Source organism: Pithys albifrons, chromosome 28 (genome assembly GCF_047495875.1).
Source record: "Pithys albifrons albifrons isolate INPA30051 chromosome 28, PitAlb_v1, whole genome shotgun sequence".
NCBI lineage: Eukaryota > Metazoa > Chordata > Aves > Passeriformes > Thamnophilidae > Pithys > Pithys albifrons.
The window spans coordinates 2,597,177-2,625,162 of NC_092485.1; the positions used below are offsets into that span (position 1 = coordinate 2,597,177).

General features: G+C 47.6%; 1 protein-coding gene across 3 annotated transcripts; it reads right to left on the minus strand.

The window, feature by feature from the left end:
- Nucleotides 1-1,134: 1,134 nt before the first annotated feature.
- HIPK1 (homeodomain interacting protein kinase 1) lies at nt 1,135-27,840 on the minus strand. 3 transcript variants are annotated; one of them, XM_071578929.1, is made up of 16 exons: nt 27,529-27,840; nt 25,297-26,377; nt 19,804-19,927; nt 17,817-17,936; nt 17,002-17,088; nt 15,832-16,016; nt 15,383-15,545; nt 14,794-15,016; nt 13,808-13,929; nt 11,685-11,819; nt 9,077-9,216; nt 8,738-8,920; nt 7,998-8,213; nt 7,517-7,734; nt 7,042-7,178; nt 1,135-5,698 (listed from the first exon to the last, which is right to left on the minus strand). In XM_071578929.1, the coding sequence occupies exons 2-16, from the start codon at nt 26,373-26,375 to the stop codon at nt 5,216-5,218; spliced, it is 3,615 nt and encodes a 1,204-aa protein (XP_071435030.1). In that variant the 5' UTR covers nt 26,376-26,377; nt 27,529-27,840; the 3' UTR covers nt 1,135-5,215. The 3 variants fall into 3 exon arrangements, with proteins under 3 accessions (XP_071435030.1, XP_071435029.1, XP_071435031.1); XM_071578928.1 differs by having other exon boundaries at nt 9,077-9,219; XM_071578930.1 differs by lacking the exon at nt 11,685-11,819 and having other exon boundaries at nt 9,077-9,219.
- Between the last annotated feature and the right edge of the window lie 146 nt (nt 27,841-27,986).

The following is a 27,986-nucleotide window of genomic DNA, read 5'->3' on the forward strand; positions in this document are numbered from 1 at the left end:
CCTCCAGCTCAGCGCTCAGGAATGCTCCGGCCTCTGCAGCCCTTATTGAATCCAGATGTGCGGAGGGAGGAGAGGCTGCTCCTTCCCCGCAGACCAGCCCCGGGCGCCTTAACCCCTTCGTACCCCAGTGGTGCCCATGGTCACCCCACATGGAGCCGTGGGGCGGGGGCAGGAGCCTGGGCACGGGCTGCTGGGGGGTGTGGGGAGCGCTGCAGGAGCCCTGAGCAGGAGGAGGACACGTCCTGTGAGCCCCAGCGTGGGGACAGCCCGTGGGACAGCGGGGGCCACGCTGCGGCTGCTGCTCAGCCCCGGGCACAGCCCCGGGCACAGCCTGAGCCTTGGCCATGCCCAGCCCCGGGCACAGCTCTGGGCACAGCCCTGGGCACAGCTCTGGCTCCTGTCCTGCAGAGATGCCCGAGGCCAAGCTGAGCCTGGGCCATGATCAGCCCCAGGCACAGCTCTGGGCACAGCCCCTGGCACAGCTCTGGCTCCTGTCCTGCAGAGATGCCCGAGGCCAAGCTGAGCCTGGGCCGTGCCCAGCTCTGCTGGAGGCAAAGCCAGACAAGCCCCATGACCACCCCCGAGTCTGGTCCCCCCATGCCCGGGCTGCTGAGCCCGGAGCTCCTGCCCGACCACCTCGTGCTGGTCCTGCGGATGCCCCGGGGCGGGGCGCTCGGTCCCTGCCCCTCTCCTCTGCCAGGGCTGCCCGGCCACAGCTGCCCCTCGGGGCATTTGTCCAGCGCCGGCTCCGGGAGGGACGGGGCAGTACAGGTGGGATGGATGGAGGGAGGGAGGGAGCGATGGAGGAAGGGAGGGAGAGAGGGCGGGAGGGAGAGACAGAGGGGGAGAGAGAGGAATGGGGGGAGGGAGGAATGGAAGGACAGATGCACGCTGCAGCTCAGCCCTGGGTGCAGCCGTGCCAGGTGGCTCTGTGGGCACAGCCCGTGTGCTCCTGGGCCAGCGGAGGGGGCCGAGGCTGCCCATCTGTGCCAGGTGCTGTGGCAGGGCGAGTGTGCCACCTAGTGCTGCCACATCCCAAATCCACATCCAAATCCTCATCCCGCTGCCGGCACTGCCGACATCCCACCCTGAACTCACCAAATCCCTCTTCAACAGACCAAGTGACCACAGGAATAGAGTACAGAAAATTAACCCTTTTTATTGATGCATTGCAATTGTTCTACATTTTTACCATATTATGTAGAAAATACTTAAAATACAAGCTACTTTGTAAAACCAAAGACAAACATTGAATCCAAAGATAAACTATGTTTTCACAATGGACCCTTTTCCCATATAGTTAGTATTAAATTTTTAAATATCTATTTCTTTTGTTAAAATGATTTTTACATACCCCCTAAGTACATCAGCAATACAAACATAGATCAGTAATTGTCAGAAACTACCTGTATCTAGCGGCTTGTAAAAAGGAAGAGCACAACCATAAAAGAAAGTTAAATTTTACACAGTAACTAGCATATCAAATACATTTAATAAAGTAGGAATTCCATTGCAATATCAAGGATTCAAGCAGAAATACTAACATTACATATAATGTACTGCTACATGTAGTGAGATAGATATAGTTCAAGCTGAATCTGAAAATCACACATTATATAAAGTTTAGCAACAAACAACCATGTGGACATGCGGCACCATTCAGAAGTTTAAATAAGAATTAAAAAAAAAAAAAAGAAAGCAGGGCTGTGCCAATCCTGTCATTTAGAAGCAATTTAGTTTCATGTATTAAAAGAAATTGCTGAGTCAGAGGTAAATTACTGCATCCCATCAAGTAGGTGCTAAGCAGGAAAGCCTGGGAGTCGCCTCTGTGGTGGCTGTCACAGCTGCAAATACAGGTCAGGTAAGAGCAAACTGATTGAACAGCTCAAGAATCACACAGACAAACCTAGATGGGACCACAGTTATCAAATATTCCAAAGGTGAGTCCCAAACTAGTTGTGAAAAAAATTGTAAGTACTCCAATTCCTATCCAGAGATAGCAGATTTCTCTACAAAGTCTGTGTAGTGGCTCTGACAATGAGGGGAGTCAATTCTTGAACCCAGTTAGAGGCTGGATATGCAAGGGAAGAAGGGATGTGTCTCCTCCGAGCACAATACACCCAAACTGGGCATCTCATACTGGGGCCACACTGGGATCTTCTACACTCAGGAAGACCAGGTGGCCCCTGGCCCTGCTGGGGTGGGGTTTGCTCTGCATCACTAAGGAATTTTGGGGTCTAATTGATAGCTTGTTCCAAATAGAGCACGTTTGATTTTAGCTACATGGTTTCCATCTCATCCTCCTTTTTCCAAATCTTTTGGGAACTTGGGCAGTGGAAGAGATGACACCGTGCTTTGGGAACACATTTGATTGGGATTAGTTATCTTACAGGGACTCCAAATGGTTATTTTAGGCTGCTTTTTAGTGGGGAACGTGGGCAAGTCCTCAAAATTATTAGCAGATTTTGCTAGAGGTCTTTTTTTTCCTTTTCCTGTTAGTAAAGAGTTTTCCACGAAGTCCTATTTGTGAAACAGGGAGTTGGAGCTTGGTTTGCCTTTCGGTGGAAAGGCACAACTCTGTACACCCAAGAGGTATCTCAAGGCAAGTACTGAACACAAGCAATGTCAAAAAAAAGCAAGAAAGTGCCTACAGCAACAAACAGCATCGTTTCCAGCAACGATGTGGCATAGCAAGGTTGGTTATCCACTTACAGAAGTGCTCTGACTACAAACACACTGAACAACAACGTGGCTAATGCTACCGTCCAGTTCCAAAGTCCTCGACCCCTCCAGCAAAGAGATGCCAAAACCTCCCTCAGTTCATCCATTTCAGGTCAGTCCAGACTTTTCTCTCTGAGTAACGTGGGGATTTGTGAAATGACTTTCTCATTTCTTGCCACACACGGCTCAGAATTGGCCTCCTTCCCACTGGGACAAACATAAACTGGGATTCAAGGTTACCAAACCTCTTATTGCTGCAGTAACACAACTGCTCAAACCAGTTTATCACCCTTTTGGACAAGATACTTAACCTACATGTTAGCTGAGAAACAATTCCTAGTACAAGGGACCCAAGGAAACAAAGTGTACTCCAAAAACTGCACTGATTATCCAGAATGAGTTTTTCCTCTGAACACTCACCAGGGCCACAGCTGACAGACCTTCCCAACAACTCCACGTTAGCAGTAGCATTATAAAACTTTTTTAATGGTATTATGTGCTTTACAACAGGCTCTCTTTGGTATAAATATTCTATCACCAAGCTAGCAATATTTTACACGACACATCTGCTATTCCTGTGGGGGAAGGTAACGCCACACTAACCTAATGAAAGTGATTGCACGTATTTCATCACTTCTGCAATATTAGACTAAACATTCCAATGCATTCCCAGCACTACCTTTGATCCGAAATGCACTGACAGACACTAACAGTACATGTGCCATTATTTTCCAGGGAAAGCTGGAGGGGGACGTCGCGTCACTGGGAAGGAGAGCGGAGCTTTGATGGAGCAGGGATGGATGGACACAGCTCGGCACCTCCTGCTGCTCTGGCTGTGGAATTGCTTCAACTCGACGGGGGCTTGCTGGTCCCTCATAAGGCAAAGCTCACTGTAAACTCTAGTCACACTACATCATCATTTAAGGCACTACAATAAGGGGACACACCAAACAACTCTTCATCACACATACCTGTGCAAAACAAATCCCAAGGTATCCTTTCCTCTCGTGAAGCTCTAACTCCTCTCTCAGTGCTACAGTGATGAGCTCTAACCATTGCATTATATCACATACATTCCAACATGAATCAATTCATTTTGGTTTAAATACAAAGGATACAACACTTCCATCCCCAGGAACGTTTAAGAATTAGACAAACACTAAGTACAGAGTTCAAGTATAATCACTACACATTTTGATTACAAAGACAGAACATTTGGGGTTAGCAGGAAGTTTTGCTTGTTATATTTTTCTAATCAATATGTACATATTTCATTTTCTGTAAAATATTAAAACACCACCAATACAAAACTTCTAAAATAGTTTTAAATTCAGTAATAAACTTTAAAATCTGGATTTTTTTCCTTTTTTCTTTCTCTTTCTCTTTTTTTGTTTTTGTTTTTTTGTTTGTTTTTCTTTTGTGTTGCAATTCCTACATGCACATAATGTTTACAAGTCTTGTTAAGAGCGCTTTGAAGGAGCTGTTGACATATCCAGGAGGATACGCTCACAGGAGTATAAAAAGCTGTACACATCAATACAGTGATGTTTCATTGGATTTCAAATTCATCTCCCTCCTAAATGAATCACGTGAGGAAAAAATATTAAGAAAAACAGAACAAAGCAAAGCCCTGTGCTTCTGTGAAGGAATCCAGCTCCATTATAGGGCCAGCTTCTAATAAGCTGCAGAAACCAAATTTTAGAGCAATGCTGCACTATTCACCCTCAGCTGAAGACACATCATCCTGACAAAGCTCTGAGCTCTGTCACACAGTGAGATCCTGAATGCAGCCTGAAGAATTCTGCAATGAACATACAGAAAGTTCAGCTGGGTTATGGAGAATTTTCAAGCAAACAGACTCCAGGGCTTACAGGACTCCTGAATATATCATGTTGCTGGCATAAGGCAGCTGCCTCTACCAGTCCTTAAACAAAGCAGAGAAGTAAATAAAAAAACCTGACAGAAACACATATATGGAGATGTAATGGCTTTTGCAGAACCAGCAATTTGTTAGAGACAAAGTGAATTAGAGAACAAATGTTAAAATACTAAATTTTAAAACTGCCCCAGCAACATAATGAGATAAACATGCATTACATTTTTAGTGGCAACATGGATTTGTGCAAGCTGCTAAAATAGAATCTGCAAATCTTTTTAAGTTACACAAGTTAAAAAAGACATCAGGATCTGTCTTCCAAAACACTGATTTGACATCCCTCTTGATTAGCACAACAGAACAATTTTAAATAAATGTGACCATGAATTTTTTTTTTAAAAGCATCTATAAAAAGTAAAATTTTAAAAACTTAATTAGTGACCCTCGTACTGGTAACAAAGCATGCTGCTCAGTTAGTGACCGAACTCACCAGAGACATTTTGGAACAACATACAACCAGATCAGGGAGAAACACGAGCCAGGCAGTCATTCCCAGGTCAAGATTCACCTGAAATCCTCCTCCAAACTCTCTGCTGCAGGACAGTGCTTTACTGGGAACTACAAGTAGGAGTACTGGTTGATCTTCGTCGGGCTCAGCGGGTATCCAGTGTAAATAGCAGATCCTCTGGAAGCACCAATATAGGACTGGGGAGCAAACTGGTGTTGGTACTGGGCAGGTGGCACGTTTGAAGTCAGCAGACTGGGCCCAACACTGACAGGAACCTGGTGGACGAGGGTGCTGGGGTGGGCAGCGTACGTGGCGTGCCGCGAGGAGCCCTGAGGGGAGAACAGGTGGGCAATGGACGTGGTGGAGCCCAGCGTGGCAGCAGTGGTGGGGGCATAAGTGTACATGTGGGGCTGGCTGGACAGGTGGGCACTGGCCGTGGCTGCTGCCAGGTGGGGATGCACTGGGCTGCTGTGCTGGAACGTGTAGGGAGCCTGAGAAATAGTTGACGTGAGGGGGGCCACATAGGCTTGCTGCCTACGTGGGACAGCGTTTCCACTTCTCTCCTGTGAGGCCAGCACTGTGGTCTGCTGGTTCTGCAGGGAGAAGAAGGAAATGAAGTTAGTGGTTACCCCCCTCAGGGGATCCCTTCTCAGCTCAGGAGGTGAGTAAGGGTCAGCCCGAGCCTCCCAATCAACACCTTCATTCTACAACACTCCTGCAGATCCCTCCTTGTGAAACCCTCCCTGCAGATCCTCCCTTGTGAAATCCCCCCTGCAGATCCCTCCTTGTGAAACCCTCCCTGCAGATCCCTCCTTGTGAAACCCTCCCTGCAGATCCTTCCTTGTGAAATCCCCCCTGCAGATCCCTCCTTGTGAAATCCCCCCTGCAGATCCCTCCTTGTGAAATCCCCCCTGCAGATCCCTCCTTGTGAAATCCTCCCTGCAGATCCCTCCTTGTGAAATCCCCCCTGCAGATCCCTCCTTGTGAAATCCCCCCTGCAGATCCCTCCTTGTGAAATCCTCCCTGCAGATCCCTCCTTGTGAAATCCCCCCTGCAGATCCCTCCTTGTGAAATCCCCCCTGCAGATCCTTCCTTGTGAAACCCTCCCTGCAGATCCCTCCTTGTGAAACCCTCCCTCCTGCAGATCCTCCCTTGTGAAACCCTAGATTTGAGAAGGGGGACTGCAGTTCCACTGAGACGAAGGTTACACATTTTCCCTACAACAGGATCAAACTGCCACACCCAGGGGACCACAGGACACAGCTGGACACGTGAGAGCAAGTCCTAGGACTCACCTAGCCCTTGAACTCCTCACACATCTACTCCTTTGACCCATTTTAGCACAACAAAACCTGTCTTGTGCCCATGCCAGAAATGAACACTTCCTCTAAAGGCCACACAGCATGACTCAAAGATCAACAGTCATGACACAAACTGAAGTGAAACCAATCTCTGAAAATTTCAAGGGAAGTCAGGTGCTAATTGTTAGTTTAAAAGACAAAGTCTAGCCTTAATCTTCTGTTTGGGCCTCTGAGATCTAGAGAAAAAAACTAAAGAACAGAAGTATCTCCTTGTACTGTGCCTTCAAAGCTACTTTTAATTCACCAGCTGCGTCCTGGTGTCACTTTCCCACTTGTGTAGCAAGAATGACCTGCACTAAGACAGGTGTGACTATGAGCACAAAGAATATGGGCATAACCACATAACCACACTTCCCTCTCCTGCCCTCAGCTACAGGAAGCAATTCTTTGCCTTCAAAAGCTCTGTGCTCCCTACAGAGTCTGTCCCACCCTGCATGGCCCCAGGACAGAATGAGCTTCAAACCAGAGGCTGCAGCTATTGATCCTCCAGTCATTCTCCCTGCCTTACAGCACTGTGTTTCTAAAGCAATCCCAGAGCATCCCATCAGAGATGAGCAGAGCTGGGCAGTGCTCACCTGGCTGAGGTTGAGGGGCTGCACGCCGCTGGTCACCACGCGGTGGGAGCGATACCCCGTGGGGGTGATGCAGCATCCTGATGACTGTCCACTCACTGAGGCCACTGGCTTGGTCTTACTGGTGCTGCTCAGGATGCCTGGAAGATTTCACAAGCTTAGTCCATTCCTGCCTCTCCCACACCAGCTCTGGGAACCAAAGAATGCTCAGGGGCTATTCCCGTCACAGAGACTTTTCTTTAATCACGATTTAAAATGTGATAAAGAAACCATCTGGAATGTTTACAGATCTTTCTAAATGCAGCCAAATATAAATAAAAGGTAAATATATCAATGACAGCAAAAAGGGTTTAAGGGTTTCAGGACAGCAGCTGTGAAACCTAAAGCTGTTGGAGACCCAAGCCAGACCAGAACTGTGAGGATGACGGTGTCAGGGACAGGACACACCTGGGCCTTGGCAGAGCTCTGAGGTACCCACCTGAAGCCTGGGTGGCCACGATGCAGTCATTGAGCTGTGTTTTCAGAGGTGGCACGATGATGGTGCGGGAGCTGGAGCTGTCGGGCACAGCCCCACTGGTGCTCCGGAGCGAGGACAGGGGGTCTGTGGCATAGGGGCTGCTCAGGGACGAGTCAGAGTCAGGGGAGTCGTTAACAGTAACGTAGCTGATGACATTGGATCTCTGCTTCATACCCAAACTGCAGGGGAAAACAAACCACAGAACACAAAATGGAAAAGAGTCTATATTTTCCTACCAGAAAATATGAGATCTCCCTCTGGGATCTCACACTTGTCAGATAAAATTTGGATTAACTAGAGACATAACAGCACAGAAGAATTTCCTGTCTTATGCAGCTCTTCTTCACCTGGCCAAGGCCTCACACACCGTACTCCCCACTCTCCCTGCTGCTGGGCCTGAGCCCACACAGATCAGCCCCAGCTGGCCCAGTGAACATCCCACCTGGCAGGTTTGTATTTGCTGTCCTCCTCCTCGTCGGTGTCGCTGCGGATGGTGATGACACTGACGGGGGGGCTCGGCGTGTCCGGGATCACGATGGGCTGGTGCTGCTCCTGCGCCGGGACCAGCACGTTGGAGGAGGAGGAGGTGGAGCGCAGGGGGCTGCTCCCAATCAGAGAGTACACTTGGGTGGGCACTGTCTCCAGAGCTGAGCTGGGCCTGCAGGAGAACCAGAACAGGGGTCAGCTCTGCCAGCAGGAGGGACAAACAGCACTGGGAACAGCCAGGCTGCAGCAGGATGGAGCTCACACACAAGCAGAAGCATCTTGGCATACACAGCAAGCAGCTCAGTGCAGACACTGACACAGGAGAGTGCCACAGACACATCCCAGAAGGATCCAGGCACTTTGGGATGCCCTGGACAGGACTGATCCACCTGGACACTGCCAGAAACCTGCCAGCCCTTGTTCAACAACTCTGTTGCTTGCACTGCTATGGCACCAACACACCCTGAGTGTGTAAAACCCCTTTGACCAGGACAGTAAAGCACTTGGTCAACCATGTCCTTGCACTCATTGAAATTGGTCTTTTTCCAAGACCTCTTTAAATGCAATTGTAGCACAGTAAAGCTACACATCCAGTGCCTCTGTGATCAAAACACGTTTTTCACACCACAAAGGCAACCTCCACAAACAAACCCATGGTTTTTCTAGGACTGGAAAAGAAAGCAACAGGATCCTTACTTGGCTGTGCTCGGTGCTGGCTGCTTGTTCTTCTTTGCTGGCACATTGCTGCTCTGCTGCTGCCTCACCACATGAGCCACTCCAACATTCAGAGGCTGTGCTGTAGCCAATGTCACGTGGTTGGTCAGCAGAGATGGCTGTTGCATGAGAGTGCTGTACTGATTTCCATGGGAATGTGCATTCCTGGAGCAGAAAAAGAGATATAAGACCCAAATCCCATGACTACACTCGAGCTGCACTGAGCCCCTGTGTAGTTCTGAGGGGAAGGGAGGCACTCTGGCCACTGTGATGGCATGTTATCTCCATCTGGCACAGAGCTGGAGCCTGTGCAATCCCTACCTCCAGTCAGCCAGTTGCTGGCTGCTGCCGATGGTCTCCGGGATGACGGCCGCTGGCTGGACAGAGTTGTGCAGAGCAACCCCTGGCAGCTGCTGCCAGGTGGAAGGGAGCAGGATCTGCTGGGTTCCCCCTGGCCAGGCCTGCTGCAAAACAACAAACACACACACCAGGCTCAATAGGCTTCAGTTCCTGCAGGGGCAGGGAGAGAGATCTGTCCAAGCAATAATGCACCAGGGTGGATTGTTAACTTGCAGAGATACAGCACATCATCCAAAGGGCTCAGCACAGGAGAGCAAACAAACCAGAGCAAGAAGCTTCCCCTGATCTTTTGTATCACTGCTGTCACCTAAGGAAAGCAGTTTAATATTGTTCTGCCAGGTCATTGCACTACCAGGTGCAGCTTGAGTGGTCAGGACTGTTTCTGTATGTAAAATTACAAACCCGGTTCTTATTAAGCCCATTTGGTCCTTTCTGTTTTTCTGCCTTTCAGGGCTCACACTGAGAGAGCTGAGATGGTGTTATTGTTGTGGAAATTCACCCACCTCAGCTGAAGTATTTAAGAAAAGCCACACTGAGAGATAATTCAGTTACAAGGGACATACATGAAGACAGGTCCAGTTAATTAACATTATCAATGTTCCTGTCCAAATAAATTTGACAGTGCAATATTTCTATGATTTTGAAAATATATGGGTCCCTCTCTTGCATTTTAAGCTGCAAAATCATAAACACCTGCTGTTTTATATGAAATATTTCTGCAAGTAACAGATCCACTTAGTACAAATACCAGTTCCGAACAAGAAGCCTTCAAAGCAGAGAGCTGCTAAAACCTCTGCCAACATAAGCAGAATAATCATAACGACATCGAAAAATACAAAATAAAAAGAGAAATATGTTAAAAAGTCACACCATGCGTCTTTCCAAAAGCCAACACCTGCACAAGACAAAGCAGAGAGTTTAATACAGCAAGATATAACTTCCCAATGAGAGGCAGAAATCGGGCCTTCCAAGCGACGAACTGTTTTGACAGAGGAAGGACAAAAATATGCAAAGCTTAGCAAATGGCTAATGCAAACTCAGGGGAAGCAGCAAGGGAGAAGTGTCGGAAGCACTAAAGGTGAGCAAATTCACGCCAAAGGCTCCCAGAATCCAAACAGAACTAGTGAGTCCTCCAGAGAAACTCGGGATCCAGGCTCAGAGGCTGGAGACAGCTGGCTGGATCTCCACGGCTGTACAGGGGAGTTGAGCGCCAAGTCCTCTGCACACACACAGGAGAACAGAATTTGCCTGTTGAATCAAAAGCTCAGATATACTTTGGAAAACATCACTAACAACTCACTTGTGTCCCAAGCTCTGCTACAGTTGCCCCTTGCTGGTTTTGGAGCTTAGATTGCAGCCTTTCAGCAATCAGAATTCAAGGGGAGGAAAGGAGAAACATCCCTGGGTCTGCTGAGCTCAGGGCTGTGACCAGGAGAGTCCCACTCTCTTGCCTTCCCACCCTCAGAACCAGGGAGCAGCTCACTTGGTTCAGAAGAACTCAAATGAGTGGGTTTGAATTTCAGGACAGGTATGGCTCAAGCAAATTCCACTTCAGCAGAGGCCTCCCTCTTGGAAGAAGAAAATGACATTCAAACTACCACTTTAAAGCCACAAGAAACAACATGGTTCACACAATGGAATGTGCTTTGAAGGACATGTGAGGATACCAGCACTTCAGTGCACTGCAATGTTTTCATAAGCTTCACTGATCTGATTCTGGAGTTTTACAATGACTTCTTTGTGGCACTTGCAAAGTTGTTCTGATGCAGGTGCTAAATAAATGCAGAAGAGGACAATTTTGTCATCATACATTTCTTAAAGGTGTGTTTATTCCCTTCCCCCATCCTTTTTAGAAATTAGTTCCAAATAACCTAAAAGCTAGCTATTGTCATTTTGGATACTAGAGCTCACCTTTAATTTCAACCAAGAAATACATATCAACTGAAAGTATCTGTGAAGAACAGAATCTTTATCTGGATGAAGCAAGCTATGTGCAATTGGCTATAAATAACAAAAGGCCAGAAAATTATTGTCAATGTTCAACAGAGGTTAAGAGAAATCAACTGCTAAAGCAATACATTAAAGGATTTGCTGTCATTAGAGATTTTAGCCTGTGCTTAATGATCTGAAACATTTCTCCATGCAAAGCAGCTTTAAACATGTTGAAAACAAAATATGGAGCTAACTTGCCAAGTAGGTCAAATTCTGGCCATCCAGGTACCTGTAGCAGAGTCAAGCTAAAGACTGATTCCTTTGTATTCCACAATCAAAAGGCAAAGATAGGAGAGTAAGCAAAGAACAGGAACAATTAGGGCTCTTCTAGATTATAGCTTAGAAGAGCTTTCAATACTAGGCCAGTGAAAGTCATAGTCAATGGATCTGGATTCTTTACAGAGCCACACTAAACGTCAGAGTCAGACAGTGCTTCAGCAATGTTGGGGAGGAAAACAACGAGACATTAAGATGTAGCAAGAACACAGCCACAAGATGGCACATGCTTCCATGCCCTCTGCAAGTCTAAGTTAAAACAAAAACTCAGTTAGTGAACACAATCAAGGGAGGCAATTACCAGTACTGCAGCCGTCTGTTCGACCAGCGCCGGCCGGCCGGCTGCGCAGTTCAGGGTAAAGGGCACCGCATACTGCGGCGTGATGGTGGCTACTTGAGGATGAAGAGTTGCTACCATTAGTGGTGTACAGCTCCCCTGAAATGTAGATCAGGCAGTGAGTGAAACACACGAACCAAGGCAGGGCAGTGGGGGCAGCAATGGGCCAGGAGAGGGGGCAACTCGCTGGCGTTGCTGCGGCGCCGGGATTGGAAGGGATGCACCAAAACCAACACCCAGAGCCTCCTCTAATCACAGAATCATACAATGGATTGGGTTGGAAAAAACCTCCGAGATCATCAAGTCCAACCCTTGGTCCCACTCCAGTCCCTTTACCAGATCACGGCACTCAGTGCCACGGCCAAGCTCAGTGGAAAAACCTCCAGGGATGGGGAATCCACCCCCTCTCTGGGCAGCCCATTCCAATGCCTGAGCACTCTCTCTGCAAAGAAGTTTTTTCTGATCTCCAACTTCAATTTCCCCTGGCAGAGCTTGAGCCCATCGTGCCCCCTTGTCCTATTGCTGAGTGCCTGGGAGAAGAGACCAACCCCCACCTGGCCAGAACTTCCCTTCAGGGAGTTCCAGACAGTGCTGAGGTCACCTCTGAGACTCCTCTTCTCCAGGCTAAACACCCCCAGCTCCCTCAGCCTCTCCCCACAGCACTTGTGCTCCAGTCCCTTCTCCAGCCTCGTTGCTCTTCTCTGGCCCCACTCCAGCCCCTCAATCTCTTTCCTCAACTGAGGGGCCCAGAACTGAACACAACACAGAAGGTGTGACATCCACTGTGCCTGGGGGGAACCAGAGGAACGGGGAACTTGGGAACAGTATCTCTCCAATGACACAGTTCAAGTGAAAATGAGATGGTGCTCAGCTATTGGCACTTCACGGGGTCCCAGAGAGCAAGTGGCACCCTCACACTGCACTAACAACGGGCTGGCACCTCCCTGACTCCAAACCCACAGGGAACTCTTGGAAAAAGAGAAACTACAGGATTTAGCAGAAGGCACAGCAGGTCTTTTTTGTCATGAAAGTACAAAGTTATCTGTGATGAGACCACCCAGACACATATTAGTCCATCAGATGTCTAATTACAGCTAGACTATGAGTGTATTAATTGCACTCTGGGGAAAAGCAGGGCTTGGATTCAGGTGAGCCTTCAAGTTGATTCTGCTTTTTGGATATCGTTACCTGTGTAATTATGCTAAAAAAAAATCAGAGATCACAGAATGCCACACAAAGTATTTGGACTGAACAATCTAAAAATTGCTTCTCTACAAAAAGGTCAGTAAGTTCCAAATACTGCCTGGAGAGTAAAACTACCTGAGTAGGTGTTAATGCCAGCAGAAACTAAAACTATGTAAAAAAATAAAACCACACTTAATTATAAAGGAAATTAAAATTTTGCCATGAATAAAACTTATGAGTCACTGAGCACTCATTGTATATTAAAGCATTACTTTTTGGAAATATAAATGATTTTAATTCATGACACATGACTAATATTTAAAACAGCATTTTTAGCATTATTAGTCAGTTTTGCTATTATGTGTTGCTTAAACTGCAAACTACAGAAATAGGTATGTCATTCCTACACATTAATTCACACTAAGAATGGAACTAGTTGAGAAGGATTCAGAAATAATTTTGTTGATTTAAAGATGCAAATTCATCATGAGTAATCTGCATTGTCACCTCTGCTTACTGGGATCTCACTTCTCACAGAAATGACTCCTCCTGCCACACTTTTAAAGGGCAGGCAAAAATGATCACCCATCCCTGGAAGGGCAGTGCAGACCCCTGAAAAAATACTGCCTGTTTTCAGCAACTGAAAACTACACATTTATTCCCACTATTAAATCAAACTCTTAAAATCAGGGAGGCACAAGACATAAAATAGTTTAGACTTTAAATATTTCAGAAAAACCCAACAAAACAAGAAACACTGTCTTAGAAGTGATCTGCATTTAACCTTTCAGAGTTCTGAGGACCCCCTGCACTCCCCCAGCACAGAGGGCCAGGCAGGTTCTCCTGGATGGTGGCTGGAATTGCAGTGAACTCTGTGAGGGGTTTGGGGTGGTTGTTTTTACCTGTGTGAGAACTCCAGACTGGATCTGCAGTGGCTGTGCTGCAGGGGCTTGTGGCACAATTGGGACAGCATTTTCCATCCTTACTGGGAAACCAGAGTGCTTTGTAGTTGCCTGAAGTCCAGCTGTGGAGGACAAGATACATCACCACTAAGCTGATTTATTCTCCCTTTTCTGTTTGTTTCCTAAATCAAATTCCTACAGTAAGGGCAGAAGACAGGGCTGGATTAAGAGATAAAAAAGCTGTTCCCTTTGGAAAAAGGGAACTAATAAATCACCAGCTGAAGTAACTTCTGCTGAAGGGCTGTGATGGACAATCAGTTGTCACCAGCCCAGCTCTGTGGAGTCTTGTTTTCAGAAGCACAGATAACACAGACACCTAATGCTAAGTTGCTTGAGACCAATTTCAAAGTTCAAACCTTTTATCAGTTCCCATTTCATATATAACCCTTCAGACTGCCATAACCCAGGCATCAGCATAACCAGAGAACACTGGTGAAGAACATGAACAGAGGGAACATGAAGAACATGAACAGAGAGAAGAACAGAGCCTGTGCTGAGCTCACTGATCCACAACCTGGGACAACGTGCTGCCAGCAAACAGCTGAAACAGGCCCTGTGAACTGAGGCTCAAACACCAGCCATTTGCTTTTGAGACACAAACACAGCAAGACACTTTCTGATCCTCAGGAAGCTCTGGCTCCTCTGTTGCTGCTTTCTGTGGAATGCTGTTGTGTTCAGTTTGGGGGGAAAAACTGGTTGAACCACCAGCTGGAACCTGCAACCCAGGCAAGCAAGATACTGCCACCTGTTCAAGCATGACCTGGAAGGGAATCCAGCTGTCTGCACATGTCTGACCTGATTCTGCACTTACTGCTGCAAGAGCAGCGTGGGACATGCACAGAGCTCTTCCCAAGTCAGTGCAAAATACAACTTGTCATGTCTAAACTAACTGAAACCACAGATCCCACAAAGGGTTTTCTGCTTACTCTGAAAAGCAGGGGGACAAACAATGAAGGTTTGCTGGAAGGGGTCAGTCTGGGTGCAGATCTGGGTGGTTCCAGGCTGCAAGGAAACACTCTGCTGAGCCACTCCTGCCACTGGGGCTGCAGATGAGGGGTACAGGGCAGACTGGTAGTTCAGCAGGGACACGTCCGAGTTTGCCAGGGAAAGAGTAGCAGCAGCAGTGGAGTTGGATGCCAACACACTGGCCTAGGAAAATAAAATAAACAAAAAAAAATCATATTTATTTCTCATACATCTTATAAAACTAACAACAGGAACCATCAGTGTTATACTATGAAGAAAGGACCAGGAAAAGGTTTAAGGGAAAAGGAATAAGAGAAAAAACATGAATTGCACCAACTTTACTTATGTTGCTGAACTGACAAGTTTTACATACATGAAGTAAAGAGACTGCCTTGGCCTGAGCTTTGGAAAATTAAACTTCAAGACAGGACCACAAATTTTGGAGAGCAACTTAAATAAGTATTTTGCAGAGCAGGATTTGGCCTGAAGGTACCAAATTAGATGATCCCCATGCCTTTGTTTAGTATGAAACAGGTAAAGATGCTGTACCTGGTTGTGTACTGTGTTGAGCTGGTTGTTAAAGCTCATTGTCAGGTTTGTGCTTGTGTTGGGAGCAACGTGAGTTGTGAATGGGCTCTTAATCTGGTTGACTGTATCATACATGTTAACCCTTCTCTTGCAGATCTCCATGTTCTGAAAGCAAGATTTCACACTGCAACAGAGGAACAGAAGGAAAACATCAGATATGGAACAGCACAACACAGGCAAGACACATCCCCAACTTCATGGAGATGCTTTAGGTTTAGATTCCTTTCTTTTTTTAAAACCAACAAAGAATGTCCTAGGAAAAGGAAGCTTATGAACACTCTTTACACATGGCATTGCTATTTTCAGTTTGTTCAGAAACTGCAGAAAACACTGACAGAAAGCTGCAAAGTGCTTTTCTGTTTTTCCAGTAAATCCTCCTGAAACAAGCCAAGCAACCTAAGGCAGCTTACTGGTTGCTGTGGGGGAAGTCCAGTAGATGTGTCATTGTAACAAAGGGATGGTTCAAAGTCTTCAGTGGAGTAACTCTCTTATCTGCATCAATTGTCAACATTTTCTTCAACAAATCAATATACTCCCTTCGGTCAGCCTTCTCTGCCAACATGTCGGTGCCTTCCAAGTCTGTGGACATATTCACCTGCAAAATAAAATGACAGCAGGTCCCACAAACATCAGCTTAATGCTACACAAGTCAATAATTTCACACCACACACAAGTATTTATTAACCTGTCTCTTAGCCAGATTAATTTCAGGTAGTACAGCACTAACACATAACCCTTCCCTTGCTCATTCTATGAAAGGAAGTCAAACTTGAACATGGAATTCTAATCTCAGTATGAAGCTGGTCTGTTCTAACACATCAACCAGGCTTCATTCTCCACTGCCTGGCAACATGTTTGGGGGGGGGAGAGAATTCTACCTTCTCTGCACAGATGTAACATGATGGCAACAGCCACAAAAGTGACAGAAAATTGATATTTAAAATTTAAGACCTCATGATATTAAAAACACTCAGATATTTCTTCATGTTACCTCTGAAAAGAGAATGAAAAATAGAATGATCTGAAGTAACTGTCATTTTTTTTCAAAATCCAGTAAGAGGTCTAATCCTACAAACACATCTGAAGGGGCTCAGCTCTCCTACTGCTGGTAGGACATCAAGGCACAAGAAAACAAAATAAATTTCAAACAGGTTCATAATTGACATTTTGACAGTCTTTAATCCAGTGATTCCTGATGGCACCACAACAAACCCACAGTGCTCACAACTGCAAGTGCAAGAGGACTGATTGCTCCAGCACAGGAGCTTTAGAGACCCCAGTAATGGGTGGAATTAATGACAGTTTCAGAGACCCCAGTAATGGGTGGAATTAATGACAGTTTCAGAGACCCCAATAATGTCTGGAATTAATGACAGTTTCAGAGACCCCAAAAAGTTTGGAATTAATGACAGCTTGAGAGACCCCACTAAGTCTGGAATTAATGACAGTTTAAGAGACCCCAATAATGTCTGGAATTAATGACAGTTTCAGAGACCCCAATAAGTCTGGAATTAGTGACAGTTTCAGAGACCCCAATAAGTCTGGAATTGATGAGCTCTGTGCCACAAGCCCCCACACACCTGTGCCATATCATCCAAACAGTTGAATATGTATTTCCGAGCTTCTTTTGATTTGATTCCTGTTTCCAACTCATGTTCTTCTGGGGTCTAGAAAGGAAAATATTCATTAATATGAGATACCACATATTGATAAAGCAGCAGGAAATCACTGAGTCAGGTGATCAGACAAAGTCCACCCCAGCAGGCCAAACCCCAGCCATGGGTTCCCATTCCCTCAGCTGCAAAGATCATTCCTTGCAAAGCTGAATTAACAACAGGAGGATTTCATATCAAGGCCTCCTTAGGTTGTGCATTGGCCAAAAGGACTGAAGGTTTCTGATTTAGCAAGAGAAGAGGCTATAAATATTTTAACTGCCCCTTCTACAAAGGAGAAAGGCAAAACCCTCTTCCTTTTGCTGCTCAGCTTTCCAGGCAAATCAAGCCTACACCTGGTTCTTTCCTGTCCTCTGCCAATCCATAAACAGATTCCTGTTAAAAACCACCACAAAATACTCCACATTTTACTTGTTGTATTGTCAGGAGATGACAAGATGACACACTTCCCCAAGAATGAGCAGCCCATAATAAGTAACCATTATCTGAATCACTGGGACACCCACTCCTTGCTGGCACTGCCATGAACAGATGCCACTAACAGAGCAGTGCCAGGGGGTCTGCACAGCCCCTGAAATGAAAATACCCCAAATCAGCAACATCTGAATGGCACTTCCAAGCCAAACTTCACCCAGAGTGTTCTCCCAGCACACTAAAAGTAGGAGGGAATTTATATCAAGTCCTCAATGAACCAAACAGAAGTGGGGATTGAACAGACAAACCTTGAGCCTCCACAGTGGGTATCCCAGATTTGGATCTCTGTTAAAAAACCTGCTTGTTTTCGTTCCTGCACTGAGAAGATACTCTGCTGGAAGGCCTTGAGTTTGTGAAATATAACGAATCTGGGAAAAGAAAAGGAAGAAAATGAGGGCTCCCAATACAAAGAATTCATAGCTAACAGAGGAGTTATCAGCCAGGTTTGCTCACAGCAAATAGGAAATTACTTGCTGAGAAAGAATGTCCAGATAACTAGAACTGCAAAATTAAAAGGACTATCTCAAGTATTCCTCAATCAAATTATTTTCAAAAATTGTAGGGGAATATTTTTTGCTAAAATATATGTGAGCTGACAGCAAGCTTTTAAGACCTTAGGCAATGTAAAAATTACACATTTGGAGAGAAAAATACCACAGAATTTATCATTATGTATATATAATTAAAGGCATAATTATCCAAGCACCACTGCTGTGCCTGGTTGCATAAACTTCAGGCATACAATTTCAGAATAATGTCATGGTAAAGCTCTCACTGACCAAGACACCAAAATCAAGTCTCTTGTACAATCAGATTCTTGCATCCTCAAGCACATTTAATATGCTTTATTTTATATCTAAAAAATGGCTTGGAATTTTGGAAGATGCACCTGGATCCTTGTGATGGTAAAGACATAACACTGGTAAAGACGTAACAAATAAAAAGGTATTCTCAAAAGGAAAGAAAATAGCAACTTTCTGAAAAACACAGGGTTAAAACAACTATGCTTTGATCAAACCATCAATTACAGGACCTTCAGGATGTGTCATTTATTTGCAAACCTGTGCCAAAACAGCTGAACACTGCAGGGCACTGAACTCACTGACAGATTGTGCTCACAGGGATTTATGGGCTCCCTTTGCACTTAATCCACTGGAGTGTCTGCAGGTGAGTCCTCATTGTATCTACAGCAATTCTGCTTTTTTTACATCACTCTTGCTTTACAGCCAAAGGGTGTTTAAAAAAAATAGCTGTAAATCCCACCCCAACCCATGAACTCACTCCTGGAGAGTCCTCTCACAAGTTCCACCTGAGCTCTCCCCTGCTGCTGCTGCAGAACCTCTCAGAAAACAGGAAAGCAACTCATCCCTAGTTTTCAAGGGGAATTCAGACATCAAAATCAAGCCTGTGAAGTCACACCTCAGGCTGCCTCACAAAGAACTGCAAAATCCTGTCATTAGGCAATGGAAAAAGCAGCTCCTCCCACCCACCTAGACGAGCAGATAAGGTTCTCAGAATTACAAAACTCAGTGTACAAGGAAACCACCATGCCCTGCCTCAGCTGCTTTCTAACTCATTCTGCTCACTGAGGCACCACCACTGTGTTTCCTTTGGAAATTCAGTGCTGGGAAGAAAAATGACAAGTCAGTTTTCAAACTCAGTAAATTTTCATGTATTTTATCACACGAGGAAAGCTACACCCAACCCAGCACTGCAACAAGACACCACCACAAAAACCCCAGTGGAAAAGCTACTCTCAAAAAAAACCCCTCACAGACTTTTCTTGTCCTTTCATAGGCACAGGTAAAAATGCCAAGTATCCCCAGAAAGGACTAATTAGTTCAAGATGCCTTTCAGAGTATTTCAAAGACACCTTGGGGCTCACACTTTGCTGTAGGTATTAGCAGGGTAGGAATGATGGGTTTGCTCTCTCTGCACATGGAAAAACTGCCCTGATGGTGAAATTACAGAGGGTGTTCCACATCAGGACACACACACCCCTCACTTCTGTTTTGACAGGAAGGTGTTTCAACAGCTTTTGGGTTTGGGAAGCAGAGGTTAATTAACTGTAAACTGGCCCCTCTTTTGGACAGGATACAGGGGAAACACACAGCAGTGGGAATGTCACAGAGAGAAAATGAATGGCAGGTGACAAGAAGGGGACACACGGGGCTCAGAGGGTCTGGACACAGCACTGGTGTCATTGGAGATCCCACACCCACCACGTGCTCCCACCTGGTCATACTCAGATGCTCCTGGATACAGAGGCCAGCCCAGGAACAGCTCAGCAATCACACAGCCCAGCGACCACATGTCAATGGCTTCACAGAATGGCAAACCCAGGATGATTTCAGGAGCTCTGTCAGAGGAAAAAGAAAAGAAAAGTAAATCATTTCTTCCCTATAAATAACTCTGGATAATCACAAGACATGCTGAGCTGGAAAGGACCCACAAGGATCATGGAGTCCACTCCCTGCACAAGTAAATTTGTGTGAAAATAAATTATTCACTGTGAAAATAAATTATTCACATTAAAGCAGTTGTTTTTTCAAGTTGCCTAAAGGATCCCCACCTTTTTATCCCTCAGTGGCACAGCTGGATTCATTTACTGCCACGGTGCCCCCCAATTTCTAGGAGGCCTTTATGCAACTGTGATCTGAAGTTACTCCTTGAGTAATCAGTTTAATTACACCTGACAGCAGGTGTGGTGTGAGGTGTCTCTGAGACAACTCACAGCATCACAGAATCATCAGGGCTGGCAGAGACCCCCAGGATCACCTATCAAACCTATCCTAACAATCAAAACTATCAAAACTATCAAATCTATTCTAACAGAACTGGAAGAAAAGCTCTGGCACACAATGCTCAGACTTTTCCTGGAGGAAGGTCCCACCTGCAGGAGGCTGCCAGGTTCCAGGTGGGGAGGAAAAGCACCTGCAGAGGCAGAAAAGGAGCCCTGCAGAGACCTCCCGGGTTTCTATCAGCAGGTTTTCACACAGGGTTTGTTCAGTTTCTGGCTTAAAATGGACAGAGAGGGCCCAGCTGGAGGTTGCGTTTCAGGTTTCTGTGCACTCAACCACACCTAATGCAAAATGTACCTGCCTGGCCTTCCCTTCGTGGAAAAACTCAAACTCCAAGCTCCTCTAACAGGTTGGAATTTCAGGGAAATTTCTGTCTAGAACTGACTCATAACACAAAAGAGGATGTTTCAGTACAACTCTTCACCTACACACAGAGCTGGAACAAACTGATGCTGTTCCGGCAGGAGAAATTTTGGTCATACATTTGCATACAGCACCAACCCCAAGTGCTGCAAACCCCGAGGGAGCTGCTGTGGGAATTTACTCTGCAAAGTACAGGAAATATGAAAACCTTGACCTCCTTCATGCATAACTAACACAAGCAGAAATGCCCTACACTCCAGGCTATGCATTTCCCAGCCAGGCCTCAGGGAATGTGCCCCAGGGCTTGTCTGGCATTTCTTGTGTGACACTGAGGATACTTCAGTTGTTATAAAAGGCTCTGAAACCAGTTCTGATCCTTCTACAGGATTCTAAAAACCAGGCCTTGCATAATGCACAGGTGGCAGCAAATCTGACACTCACCCTCCTTGCACCTCCCAACTGTTTGTACATGGCAAGAAATGATTCCCCAATTAATCACCCTTTGTGCTGTGAGGACACAGAGACACCTTTTGTTTGAGGTGTCTACACAGGTGTCTCCCAAACAAATGCTCTCAGCCCAGCTGCCCAGGCACAGGGCCCTGAGAAAGCACAAGATCTGCCAAAAAAGGCCAGCTTGGATGGAGCTGGAGCAGCCTGGTCTGTGGAAGGTGTCCCTGGCCATGGCAGGGGGTGGAATGAGATGAGCTTTGAGGTCCCTTCCAATCCAGACCATCCTGTGATTCTATAAAAAAATTAAATAGCTGAACCAGCTGCATTGAGGTCACACTTATTCTCATCACCCACCTTCTGGCAAGGAGGTTTTAGTGTGTCTGAGCCCCTCAAAACCAGGGCCAGGATACACCTTTGGTAATCAGAATAACAGATTATTCAAGCTAAGACATTCTATTCTACCTTCTTGTTCATCTGCTCCTGGCAGTTGTTGACTTTGGAATGGTTTCTCATATGTGAAAATATATGATTATGCAAATATGGCAAAGATCTGATATTTGAATGCTGAATGTCTGCTAATCATTTCTATTTTAAGGAAATATGGTAGAATAGATCCAACTTTCTACAGGCTACCAGGTGCAAACAAGAGGAGTCTCTTCCTTCCCAAGCACAGCAAATGGTTCATTCATTCACAAAGAGTTTTCAGAACCCCACGTGCCTTTAGTCTACGAGTCATCATCCCCAAACTGTACTGATCCTCCTGATTATCCTGATGCAGGAGTTTCCAGCTCAGAAAGGACTCAAAGCTGTCATATAAGGAATGCTGCATGCATGAGCTTTCTTGGTTTGGACTGGCAAAGAAGCAAAACTATAAATGGCTTGTGGAATATGCAGAGTAAAATCCTTCACAAGTGTGTTAAAAACTCCTCACCAATTCCAGTGGAAACAGAGATTTGTGCAACTAAGGCTGGATGTGAGAGCTTGTTAGTCTCTAACTCCAGGCTGGAATAGACTTGGATACTCCTAAACCTCAATACCATGAGGATATTAAGTTGAATTACGTGGATTTTACTCCCTGCAACTAAATAAGTGAACTTCTCACAAAGCACCTTGATTTCACTGTGATTGCAGGACAGGGCTGGGAAATCAGAATCTCTCTCATCTCCTCTTAACCACTACAATTAGCAGCTTTAGGAGATGTGAGCTGGACAGGACAGCAGGCAGAGGTCACTTCCATATCTGCTCTGACAGAGATTAAAGCGATTTTACCATCTTAAGCTCTTTGAATTAAAATCAACACTCTTTGCACACACACTTGCCAAGCAGTGCCTTCCAAAGCTGGCAAATACACTCAGAAGAGAGAGGATTCAGTCCCAAAAAAGCCCGAGCCTCCCTGCCAGCATTTCCACACACCCCGTGGTTACACCTGTGCCCTCGTGCCTCCCCCTGGGAGGGATGACGGGAACACGGAGCTCCTCCAACTGCACCAGCAATGCAGGGAACAACAGGGTCACCCCTGGGAGCTGGATTAGCAGGCAGAGTCAGATCTGGCAGCAGGCACTGCTGCTTCCCAGGCCAGGATGGCTGGGACAGAAGTAGGTCAGGGAGCCCAGTGCAGAGGTAAGAAATGGGCACTCCTGCATTCTCCAAGCTCCCCCAGCCCCTGTGCCACCTTCTCATGGCCAAAACTGTCCTTCAGCTCAGTGCCCTCAATCTGTGCCTGCACTGACCCCCAGGCAGCACCAGGAGCTGAGTAAAACTCACACCATGGCTGTGGTTACACACAAAGCAGGACACGAGTAAACCTCACTGAGATCAGTGTTCCAGGGAGTTTTCATTTCTGCAAGATCTGTTTCCTTCCACTGTTCATCCTCCCCAGGGGAAACAAAAGCATCCATACCCCTCCTCACCTGATACAACAGGCACATAGTCTGGTTTTCAGTGAGGAATTACTGCAAATAGATCTCAGAACTGACACACAAACTACTCCCTGCTCAGAGCTGACCTACTCCTACTCCATGCTGGGTTTCAGAGCCAAAGAATTCTTCGTGGGCACTTCTACTCACTCTTTCAAGTGTGTCCAACTGCCAGAAGGACAGCCAGACCTTGGAGTGAGCAGAGCTGTTGGACAGGATGACCTCCAGCAGCACAGACCATAATTATTAGCTTTTTTCTTTCAGGGTACATAGATTGGAATATCCATCTCAGAGCACCCGAGTGTGGCTGGTTTAGTGTCTCTGCAGGAGACAGAGGTTACCTCAGTGCCAGTAACAGGTATGAAAAACCAAAAGAGAGGACAAAGAAGTTTAACAGCTGACAGAGAACCATGTGAAGAACTGGCCACACTGTTTTATTTAACACAGCATTGAAAAAATGTCCAACTTGGAACTCATCTGAACACTAATTTAACGTGAATATGGTTGTTAAGGCAATCCAGTTCTCCCACAATAAGCTGGTTTCTGTGCCATGTCCATAGATTCCTAGATTATGGATTTTAGTAATCATCACCATTAAACTAATTAGATGTCACTAAACACTAGACTTCCACATCACAGCATTCTTCACTTCAGCCAAGCAGACAGTCCAACGCCACTTAATCCCAGGTTATTTGCCTTTCTGGCAGTGTCAGTCACCCCAGGGAGCCTGAAGGGGCTGGCAGGGCAGTGCCCCACACACAGATGGAGCAGCCAGTCCCTCCCTGCAGCCCCTGGGAGATCCTTATCACCCCTCCCTGCTTTTCCTGAGCCAAATCTGCTCTCTGCGATACCACAAACTGCAGAGCACCAAGTGCCTCCCCCAAGCGCTTTGCTGACACGTGTGGCAGGTCAGATAGGGGAGATTCTTATCAGGGGTCACCTCTGTCAGTGCAACAACAACAAAACTGATGATGTATTTTAGAGAGTGAGCATTTTAACAGAGCTATGGGGCATAGGGGACAACGGTGCCACAAAAAATAACAATCAATAGTTGAGATTGAAAAGATTGGTGCCAACAAGCTGAGCAAAGACCAGGAGGAATGGATTAAGAAAAGTCTACAGTATATGAAAAACAGCACAGAAAGCTGGTACTGGTGTTAGAGAGCTGAAAAATCCAAAACAAAGAATACAGGGAGTATGAGGAATGAACAGAACAAACCTACAATAAGCCAGGCTTGAAACTGAAGTGAGGAGCCAGGAAGGACACCAAACAGGGCAGAGACAGAGGGTGGGTGGAGTGTCTCAGTCCTCTGTCTCGTCCCAGCTGGAAGGACTAGATACTAGTTAAGTTTTGCATCAAGTGAGCTCACATTCCACCCAAAGCAACCCTGACAACACAGCACAGACTTCTTCATGGCCCTTTGATGCCACAAGTTCTTTCTGCATCCATTTATTGAAGCCTGCTGCTACTCAAATTGAAATACACACTTTACAGGACCAAGCTGGAGGAATAACTGAAAGAAACAGCACAGCTTGATTTATACACAGTTTGTGAGTTTTAATGCTTTTGCCCATTGTTTATTTTTAATTCTTAGGTAGGAGTAGGGTAGAAGCCTTTCTACATTTTGCTAAGGGAAGCAGAGATCTGTCTCTGCTGCTTTAGAGGATGAAAGCAGGACTCAGGGAGGGTTGACACAGGAAGTCACGTGCTGATGAAGGGGGTTCAGACGAAAATGGAATCAGAGCAAAAAGAAACTGGCATCCCTTTGACTTCTCTCCCTTCTAAATGACCACATTTAACAGCCTAATTTCAGATTATGGCAAGCAAACCAAAATGTACTCACTGGTACCACACTGCTTCCCTACTTTGCTACTTCACACAGTGTCACAAACAAGTGACAGGGTAAAATCAACTTACTGCTCTGATCTGGGGGGAAAGGAAATTGTTGGCCTGCAGATTAGATCACACTTGCACAGTGTAAGTTCTATTTATTTCCACACAAATTTCAGAGAAATCTCCAGGAAACATGCAGAGCAGTGGACAGGCTGATCATTTCCTCCCCCCCCTTGGGTGGGATTAGACCCAATGGCAGAAGAGTTCAGTGTACCCTCCACAAACAGGATCAGCCTGACTGTGCTAAGGAAGCCCCCAGCACCTCAGCAGGATAAGCCTGACTTGGTTAAGTGACCATTCTCACCTGTAATAGCGTGACTGCAGGTACGTGGAGCACACGGCCTTGGACACATGGCTGGCTGACCCAAAGTCTATCACCTTCACCCTGTAGGGCTGGCGTGCAGGATCCACCAACATGATGTTCTCTGGCTTCAGGTCAGCATGGATCAGACCCAGGCTCTTCAGCTTCATCAAGGCAGTGGCCACTTGCTGCAGGATGGGCCGGATGTATTTCAGGGGCAGTGGACTGAATTTGTTTTGCTTTAGGAAATCGTATAAGTTCTGTTCCAGCATCTCAAATACAAGGCATGTATGATTCTTGTGTTGAAAGCACTCGTAGGAGCGGACGAAGTTGTACTCGTCGGCGTTCTCGCTGCTCAGGCGGGACAGGATGCTCACCTCGATCTGGCCCTGCCGCGCGTACGAGGGATGGTTCTTCAGGATCTTGATGGCCACAATCTCCTTCGTGCTACGCTTCCAGCATTTCGCCACCTGCCCGAACGTCCCCCGCCCCAGGAACTCCAGGACCTCGTAGCTGTTTGTCATAGAGCACAGGATCTCATGCTGGACCAGCTGGTAATCCCCCTCCCCGCTGGAGCTGCTGCTTTTCGTGGTGACCGTGGTGGTCGTGGCCGCAGCACCCACCGCAGGTCTGTTTTGCAGCATGAGAGGTGGATGTTCCTCAATGATCTGCACGCTACCGTTGCTGTCAACCTCTTCACTTTTCCTTTTTAATCCACATTTTTGGTATGGTTCCAGCAAAGAAACGTTGCTCCTGTGGGAGAGGGTCTGGCTGCTCTGGAAGGACGCGGTGGCGGAGCTGCCGGTGCTGTCGGCCGCGGTGACCACGATGTGCTCGACGGAGGGAGCGGGGAGAAGGAGGTTCTGGTCGTAGGCAGGGATGCTGAAATTGGCTACCTGATGAGAGGAGCTGGCTTGCCCTTGTTGAGCTGCTGGGAGGTTTTTGCTGTGGGTATAATACTTGTCACTACTGCTCTGTCCTGAAACATCCCAGACTGACGGCTCCACTTTCAGTTTCTTGGCACTGCAGAAGGCACTCGAGGATACTGACGGAGGGGAGAACACCTGCAGCTGTGAGGCCATACCTGGAAAGGGAGAGCAGAGTTCATTAAGGCTGGTTAGGGGCAGCAGGGTGAGATGGACAAGACCCTCCATCTGCACGAGAAGCAGAAGCACAAGTGCTGTTTTTCTGAGCCCACCACCGAGGGAGGCAGCCTCTGGAATTGCTGCTCCTAAGGACATCACAGAGCGAAGCTCTCTGTTGGAATTACTGCATTTGATAAGCAGGCAGCTCTTTACCAAGCTCTCTACAGGCTAAAGGAATTCCCAGGGCATGACAGAAATCAGAGAATCATTTAGGCTGGAAAAAACCTCTGAGATCACTGAGTCCAAACTATGACTGAACATGACGATGTCAACCAGACCAGGGCACTGAGTGCCACGTCCAGACTTTCCTTAAACACCTCCAGGGACAGTGACTCCATCACCTCCCCGGGGAGCCCCTTTCAACACCTAATCCCGCTTTCTGTGAAAAAATTCCTCCTAAACGTTCCCTGGCACTGTTAAAGACTGTCCTGCCCCTTGTTCCCCTGGAGCAGAGCCCGACCCTGCACGCTCCTTTTAGGCGGTTGTAAAGAGCGATAAGGCGTCCTCTGACCCTCCCTCTCCCCGGGCCACAAACCCCCGGCACGGAGCAAAACAACACCGGGGGGTCGGGAGAGCCTGAGAAAACCAGGATCCCCTTCCCTGGGCGTTTCCCAGGCACTGTGAAACAACAGTGGGTGGGAAACCCACCCCGACATAACCAAACCCACCCCGAGAGGCACAAACTCACCCGGAGAGCCTCAAACCCATCCGGAGAGACCCAAAGGCACCCCGAGAGGCCCAAATCCACCCCGAGAGGCCCCAAACCCAGCCCGAGAGGCACAAACCCACTCGGAGAGGCCTAAACCCATTCCGAGAGACCCAAAACCACCCAGAGAGACCCAAACCCCCCAGGCCCGGGCCGGGCCGTTTCCAGGGCCTGGCCCAGCCCAGCCGCCGCCCGGGCCTGTTTCCCAGGCACTGTAAAGACAACACTGGGTGGGAAACCCACCCTGGCGAGGCCAAACCCACCCGAAGAGGGCCAAATTCCCCGTTGGAGAGACTAAACCCCCCCCAAGCCAGGCCGAGCCGTTCCCAGGGCCTGTCCCTGCCCCCCGCGGGGGAAGGCCGGGCCGGGCCCGCCCGCACTCACCGCCGGTGGGGTGTTCTCAGCCGCGGGCCGGACCTGCCAGGGGGACACGCGGGGGTGCGGAGCCCCGCAGCGGGCTCATCATAGCCCCGCCACGGCCGCCGGCCCGGCCCGCTCGGCCCGCGCTCGCCGGGGGGAGCCCCCAGGCCGCTCCTCCGCCGCCGCCACCGCCGCCAGGCTCCGCCGCGCCCTCACGGCCCGGCCGGGCTCCCCCCGCCCCGTCCCGGCCCGTCCCGCCGGGCCCGAGCGCGCCCCCGGCCCCGCCGCGCTCCCGCCGCCGCTCCGGGCCCCGCGCGCAGCCACGGCCAGCAGAGCCCCGAGCGCAGGAGCGCGCACGTGACCGCGGGGCGGGGCCGCGCGCAGGAAGCGGCGGGGCCGGCGGGGGTGGGCCGGAGCGGGAGCGGGAACCGGGGGGGACGGGATAGGAATGGGGATGGGGGATAGAGACTAGACCAGGCTCT

Excerpts from the sequence above, each read along its gene's own strand:
- HIPK1 (XM_071578928.1), bottom strand. The coding sequence starts at position 26,375 with ATGGCCTCACAGCTGCAGGTGTTCTCCCCTCCGTCAGTATCCTCGAGT. Across the intron at positions 11,820-13,807 it reads AGTCTGGAGTTCTCACACAG|GGGAGCTGTACACCACTAAT; the intron begins GTAAAAACAACC and ends TCTACATTTCAG. Across the intron at positions 9,220-11,684 it reads AACAGACGGCTGCAGTACTG|CAGGCCTGGCCAGGGGGAAC; the intron begins GTAATTGCCTCC and ends GTTGTTTTGCAG.